Genomic DNA, 7,188 nt, shown 5'->3' with positions numbered 1-7,188 from the left:
AAGATCTCTTCTGGCTGATGCCAGAGTGCAGGACATGGAATAACCAGCTGCCACCACCCAGGTTCAGGCTGGACATCAGGAAAAGCTTCCTCAGTGTCAGAGCAATACGGCAGTAGAACCAGCTGCCCAGAGAGGTGGGGGGCTCTCCCACACTGGAGACATTCAAAAAAGAGGCTGGGCAGCCATCTGAGTGGGACGGTATAAACTGGCATTGAATCCCATGGCCCTCATAGCACTTTCTATAATTCTTTTGAAGTAGTTGTATTAACTACAACTAAGTGTGTAGCTCAAACAAAAAGAAAAAACTTGTACAGAAAAAGAAGCAAGAAACTACTATTTTGCTTTTTTAAATATGTCAGTATTGCAATATGATGCTGGTATACAAGGTCAGTCCCAAAATTCAGGAAAAAAAGAATTCTGGAAACCGAAAGGTGTGTTTTACATCTAGATGGGATTTGGCATAGGCAGAAGTCACCTGGTTTGTGCCAAAATTCTTATTGCCCATACCTAACCCAGGCACATCACGGGTTAAATGAGACTATCAAAGCTGAAAAGCTTTATTGACTGGCACCAAATTTTCTTCTAGTAGCCTAACACCTCCAGTTTGTCAGGCCTAGACAAATGTGAAAAGATGAAAGCAAAAACCAGGTAAAAAATTAAAGGAACTGCACCCCATCTTATAGTTTTTTCATGAACCTTCAAATTCATTTTATCCAAATGTATTGGGTTTATTTTTTAAAATATGTGCTAGTTTAAGAAAAGCATTTTTATACCTCTTGTTGTTGTTAGTCACAAAGTCATGTCCAACACATCGCGACCCCATGGACAACACTCCTCCAGGTCTTCCTGTCCTCCACCATCTCCCGGAGTCCACCCAAGCTCACGCCGACTGCCCCAGTGACCCCATCCAGCCACCTCATCCTCTGCCGTCCCCTTCCTCTTTTGCCCTCAATCGTTCCCAGCATCAGGCTCTTCTCCAGGGAGTCCTTCCTTCATCAGGTGGCCAAAGTATTGGAGTTTCATCTTCAGGATCTGGCCTTCTAAAGAGCAGTCAGGGTTGATCTCCTCTAGGACTGACCGGTTTGATCGCCTTGCGGTCCAAGGGACTCGCAGGAGTCTCCTCCAGCACCACAATTCAAAGGCCTCAATCCTTTGGCACTCAGCCTTCCTTATGGTCCAGCTTTCACAGCCATACATTACAACTGGGAAAACCATAGCCTTGACTACACGCACTTTTGTTGGCAGGGTGATGTCTCTGCTTTTTAGTATGCTGTCTAGATTTGCCATAGCTTTCCTCCCAAGGAGCAAGCGTCTTTTACTTTCTTGGCTGCAGTCCCCATCTGTGGCGATTTTGGAGCCCAGGAAAATAAAATCTGTCACTACCTCCATTTCTTCCCCATCTATTTGCCAGGAAGTGAGAGAACCGGATGCCATGATCTTTAGTTTTCTTAATGTTGAGTTTCAAGCCAGCTTTTGCGCTCTCCTCCTTCACCCGCATCAAGAGGCTCTTTAGTTCCTCTTCACTTTCTGCCATGAGAGTGGTATCGTCTGCATATCTGAGGTTGTTGATATTTCTCCCGGCAATCTTACTTCCAACTGGTGATTCATCTAGGCCTGCCTTTCTCATGATGTGCTCTGCATATAAGTTAAATAGGCAGGGCGACAGGATACAGCCTTGCCGAACTCCTTTCTCAATTTTGAACCAATCAGTGGTTCCGTGTCCAGTTCTCACTGTTGCTTCTTGACCCGCATATAGGTTTCTCAAGAGACAAATAAGATGGTCTGGTACTCCCACCTCTAAGAACTTGCCACAATTTGTTGTGATCCACACAATCTAAGGCGTTAGCACATACCTCTACGCAAAGAGAAATACCATCGCTGTACATGAGGAATTACTGGAAACTTGATTCTCAGATTTAGCATGCCATTACTCATAAGCAGGCCTCCAGACAAAGCATGCAGCAAGCTTGCAAAGTGATCCAGGTCCAGCAAATTTCCACTGGCCTTAGCAGCATCCAGGCTCGGGCCCCGGACACAGAAGAGGGCACAAGTGGCAATGGGGTAGAACTACACCTGCAAGCATCCCTTTGCGCCTGCATTATCCTGCTCCATTAGCAGCAAATCATCATGTACCATCAAAAATCCACCAAGATACAAGTATTGCCACTGCTTAAGATCATGCATGCAAAACATTGGAGGGAGATCCACACAACCAAGCAAAATGATGATGTTCTCAGCACCATGCTAAAAAGCAGTCTTTGGAATCCAGGAGCAAGCCAATGCCAGCAGTGAGAGTAAGTACAGAGTCACACACAAAAGCATCCAAAATGGTAAGCATGTCAGCAGCTTCTGAGCATCCAAGGAGGCATCTCTTCACGTGAGCATTCCTTTGAAACCTCAGAAAACAGCAAGAAGCAGAACATCTAGTGTAAAAGTATCCATCTCATAAATGGATTTCCCACTCTGAAGCCAGGATAGGATTACTTGGGAATAAGCATGGAGAGAAGTTCTGACTGCATGAAAGATCACCCCAAAAGCAACTGCAAGTTTTTACATTTAGAAGGAGAAAAAAATATCATCACTGACAACCCAAGTAGGTTTAAAAAACAACAAGATGACGCATGTTCTGGACTACAACCCGCACCAACTAGCACAAAAGGACTTGCGGGGGAAAAGAGAATGAAGCCTAGTTTCAGAAATGGCTTCTAATTATTTTTAACACAGCAATTAAACAGCAAGATCCCAGACCCTGAATAAAAGCAAATAAAACACCCTTCCCAGTTAAAGGCAAGCAGGAATGCATATGCACACCCTCCTAGGTAGGAGACCTGGATGGTGTGGATTTGACGCTTCCTAGCGATAGAATGCATAAAATTAACAAGGAGAGAAAAGAGCTCCATGTTTAAACTCTCTTTTTGGCAAAAATACTTTTATGGCAATTTATTCAACCTCATCTAGATGAAACGGACAAAAATATACTTGGAAAAATAATCTTCTCCATCTCTGAGAGAGGCAAGGAAAAAGGTCTGTGTTTTATTGGCCTACATGCATGTCGCACTTGGCCTTGAGTCCTCAGGGGAGATGGCTGCAGGTGCAGCCCTGCCAGGAGGGGAAGACAGCAGGAGAGCAGCCCCCTGAACTGGGTCACGCTGGTGTCTCCAGGCTCAGGCCAGCAACGCGCCAGAAAAGCTCCGTGGGACCGGCTGTCAAACGCCCCCAGCAGAGGGCACGTCAAGGCTGGAAGCAACACTGGCCTTCACTTCCAATCCCTGCTGCCTTGCTTTCCAGACCTTGCTGACTGATGCTCTGTTTTGCATCTCAGCCCTGCTTCTGAAACGTGAATGCACAGAACTGTTCAACTGTGTTGCAGCTCCGCTCATACTCCGGCCAATCCTGCCTGTCGGCGTCCTTGCCTGCCGCCTGGGCGGCACGCCTTCTTTTCCCAGATTGTCCTACTAGTCAGAGCCTGCTGCAAGACCAAGTAGGACAGTCTCATATGTCAGCCAAACTCAATAAAAACCGTAACTCTTTTGCACCTAAGAATCGTTAACACCACCGTGTGAACGACTAGGAACAAGCAGTGCATTGTAAGACACACATGAACGAGCAAGCTAACTACATCACTGCAGCCATATTGCGACTTAAGAAAAGCAATGCCATACAAAATAAGTAAATAAGCAAATACCTTCCCAAGCATCCGCATTTAATTTACATATCTGCAGTCTCCCCCTTTGCTCTGTAGGAAGGCCCATGCAGAGCACAGGCTCCCAGCCCCAGTGGGTCTCCCTCTCCTGCCAACTCCCCCAGGTCCGGAGAGAGGCAAACCAGGCCAAGCAGAGCTCCGCAGTGGCAGCCCACATGCCTCCCCGGCACACACCTGTTTGAAGACCCTCAGGAGCGCAATGCAGCGGGCATTGGAGCCATTGATGATGCCCTGGGAGTACTGGAGGCCGAGCCGCACCACTGCAGGGTGGATGGTGGATGCCGGAATGCTGCAGGTAAGAAGTTGCTCGTCTGTAATAGGCATCATTTGAGTACCTGCCACCACAACAGGCTTGGGGCGATTTGCATGCGAGGTAACATGGCTTGCAGGCGAAGGCAAAGGAATAGTTACACCATGGAAAGCGAGCTCTGCAGGGAAAGGCCAGCAGGACTCGGATCTTGCCAGGTCCTGGAGGACAGCGAAGGGGAGTGCTGAGTTCGCCCCCTCCCCTTCCTCCTCCCCATCCCAGGCATCCCTTCAGAGCAGCTGGGAAGGACCCTCTTGCCCTGGCATTGCTCCTCCAAATTCCAGTCTGCCTGAAAGAAGCCCCCACAGTGCTCTGAGAGCCCCACACCCCCAAAGAGACAAGCAGGCACCCACCTCATGTGCTGTGTTAGTAGCTCTTTGCGACTGTACTGATGCAGATGAGAGAAGAGGCTGACCTTGGCGCCATAATCCAGCCTCAGAGGCACCTGGACAAGAGCAGAAAAGTCGGGCTGGGGATGGGTGGCTTCCAGGGGGTCCCCTAGGAGGAATCCTTTCTTTCCCCAAGAAGGAGAGCTGAAGGGCCATCCGCTCGCCATGTCCCAGCGCTGCCTCTTCCAGGTCCAGCATGCCATTCCTCTGAGGGCTAGATCCAGCCCCTCAGTTGGCAGTGGTGGTGCCTGGGGGCTGATGGTGCCTGGCCTGCCTATCCAGCAGCCAAGTACCCTTTGTCTCACCGCTCAGGAAGGGAAAGGGCAGCTGCTGCTCCAGTCCCTAAGCCACCCAGGAGAGACGGATCTTGACAAAGCAGCGCCTTCTGGCCCTAGCCAAACTGTTTCCTACATAACTGGGCAAGAGTGTTTGGACTGGCGGACTGTGTGGGTGGGTGGGCAAGGGACGTGTGTGCGCACGAGTAAGAAAACAATTGCGTGTGTTACATGCATGCGTGGACGCAAGGTATGAGTCTGAGGGGGTCCCTGACTTAATAGGACCACCTATTTGGGCACAAGAGGGCATAAAAGAATATTTAATCCAATCAAGCAAATTATTATTTGGGCAGTTTCTTTATGTAGATAAAACATGTCTTAAATGCGAACTAAACTTTGACCATGTGGCTTTCTATTATCAAAATTAGAGGCTAGGTCTTCAAATTACACTTTCTGCAAAGTTTAGTTGTGTGTTCCACATAAGTTTATCATTCAACTGTATCAAGATAATATCTAATAGCATAATGATATTTGAAAAACTTGTCACCAACTTAGAATCGTACACTCATAGAATAGCAGAGCTAGAAAAGGCCAGAAAGCCACTGGGTCCAACGCCCTGCCATTGCAGGACACCAAGTTACCCCATCGCATTTAGAAGGCTGTTCAAATGTTCTCTGAACATCTCCAGCAAGGGAGAGCCCACAACCTCCCCAGGGGATAGGTTCCACTGGCATGCTGCTTTGGCAGCGAGGAACTTCCTGATGGCCAACTGGAGTCTGCCTTCCTGTCTCCTGAGCCCATCATTCTGTGTCCTGTACTATGGGATGATTGAGAGAAGATCCCGTGCTTTCTCTTTGTGGCAGCCCTTCAGGTACTTGTACAGCACTATCATAACAAGTCTTCTTGAGGTTGAACATGCCCAGTTCTCTCAATCTTTCCTCGCAGGGCTCTGCCTCCAGGCCCTGAATCTCCCTTGCCGCCCTCCTCTGCACCCTTTCTAGTTTTCCTGCTTCGTTTTAAAATTTAGGTACCAAGAACTGGACACAGGATTCCAGGTAAGGGCTGACTAGCAGTGAGTACAGGCGAGCTCATACTTCACGTGTTTGGGAAGTGGTAGCATTTGCCCTTTTTTGCAGCCGCACCACATTGTTGGCTCATCTTCCGCTTGTGATCTACAGCAGCCCCAAGATCCTTCTCCTTTGCAGAAGTGCTGAGCCAGGTGTGCGTCTTGTAGTGGTGCATTTGTCCCTAAGAGGAGGACCTGCCATTTGTCCCTATTGAATTTCCGCCTGACTCTCATCTCTGTCTTCCAGGGTATTTGCTGTTCCACCCAGCTTTGTGTCATCTACAAATTCAAGTATCTTTCCTTCTGCTTCCTCATCTAAATCACGAACAACAATGTTGAAGAGTGCTGGTCCCAGGACGGCCCCCTGTGACACCCCACTCGTCACCTCCTGCAGTTGGAGAGTGTGCCTTACCTTCCGCCCATACAAAACAAAAGACAATTTTTGCCATAAGTTCCCTGGCTGCACAAACATGCAAAATCAGCACATTGAAGATCTGACAAAGAGGTGTTTATTAAGAGCTAATTATGGCCTTCCCAGACCTGCCACACCATGTTTTTAAAGGCAAAGCCCCGCGGGGCAGAGGCCCTGCCCACAGGATTGGGATCCGGGGCCTGTGGCAGGACGTGCTGCCGGCCCAGAGGCCCCGTCCCGCGCGGGGCCTCTTCCCGCGGCCCCTGGTGGGAAAGCGTCCCGCCCTCTCCCGGGCCGAGCCCGAACGTGAAACGGAGCAGAGGCACGTACCTGCTGGCGCTCCAGCTTCTTGGCCAGCTTCTTCTGGGCGGCCGGGTCGTCCAGCTGCACGTGCTCCGGGAGCCGCTTCACCGCTGGCGGGAGGAGAGCGGAGGAGGAGGGCAGCAAGAGCGGCTGGCGGCCGCCCGGGCGCCCCGTCGCCGCCCCCCCACGCCCCGCCGCGGGCCGCAGCTCACCTGGCTGAGCCTCGCCGGGCCCCGGGCGGGGCTTCGCGGGCGCGGCGCCCGAACCCGGCTCGCCCCGCCGGGCCTGCTTCTGCGCCCGATCGGCCTCCTGCTTGGCCCGGCGCTCCGCCCGCTGCTCGGCCTTGCTCTTGCCCGGAGCCGCGCGCTCCCCGCCGCCGCCCGGCTTGTGCTCAGCCGGCCCGGGCGCGGAGGGCCCCGGCCCCGGCGCGCCGCCGCAGGGAGCAGGGGGCGACTCCGAGGAGAGCGCGCGGGAGGCGCTTTCCGGCCGCACGGGCACCCCCGGCCCGGGCCCAGCCCCCGGCGGCGCGGCCCCGGCCTCGGGCGGCGGCTCCCTGTCCGCCTCGCGGCGCTTCTTCTTCTGCTGCTTCTTCTCCTTGCGCAGCTGCAGCTTCTCCTCGCGGCTCAGCGGCACCGGGCCGGCGGCCTGAAACGAGGCAACGGGGCAGGCGGGCGGGAAGCGGCCGCCGCCGGCCGGGTGAGGCGCGCCGGGCCGCGCGGCGCTCGCACTTACC

General features: G+C 52.0%; 1 protein-coding gene across 1 annotated transcript in view; it reads right to left on the bottom strand.

Annotated features, from left to right (window-relative positions):
- The window catches only part of EIF2B4 (eukaryotic translation initiation factor 2B subunit delta), a 13,806-nt gene that overhangs the window by 6,385 nt on the left and 233 nt on the right, over positions 1–7,188 (bottom strand). The window contains exons 2-5 of the mRNA XM_044421055.1: positions 6,668–7,100; positions 6,483–6,565; positions 4,364–4,455; positions 3,878–3,992 (exon numbers count right to left, since the gene is read on the bottom strand). Coding sequence (XP_044276990.1) covers positions 3,878–3,992; positions 4,364–4,455; positions 6,483–6,565; positions 6,668–7,100 — 723 coding nt within the window. The remainder of the gene's footprint in view (positions 1–3,877; positions 3,993–4,363; positions 4,456–6,482; positions 6,566–6,667; positions 7,101–7,188) is intronic.

Source organism: Varanus komodoensis, unplaced genomic scaffold, assembly GCF_004798865.1.
Source record: "Varanus komodoensis strain SLA01 unplaced genomic scaffold, ASM479886v1 scaffold114, whole genome shotgun sequence".
NCBI classification, from domain to species: Eukaryota; Metazoa; Chordata; class Lepidosauria; order Squamata; family Varanidae; genus Varanus; species Varanus komodoensis.
Note: the sequence above shows the minus strand (reverse complement) of the source record. Positions and strands in the feature narration are given on the sequence as shown.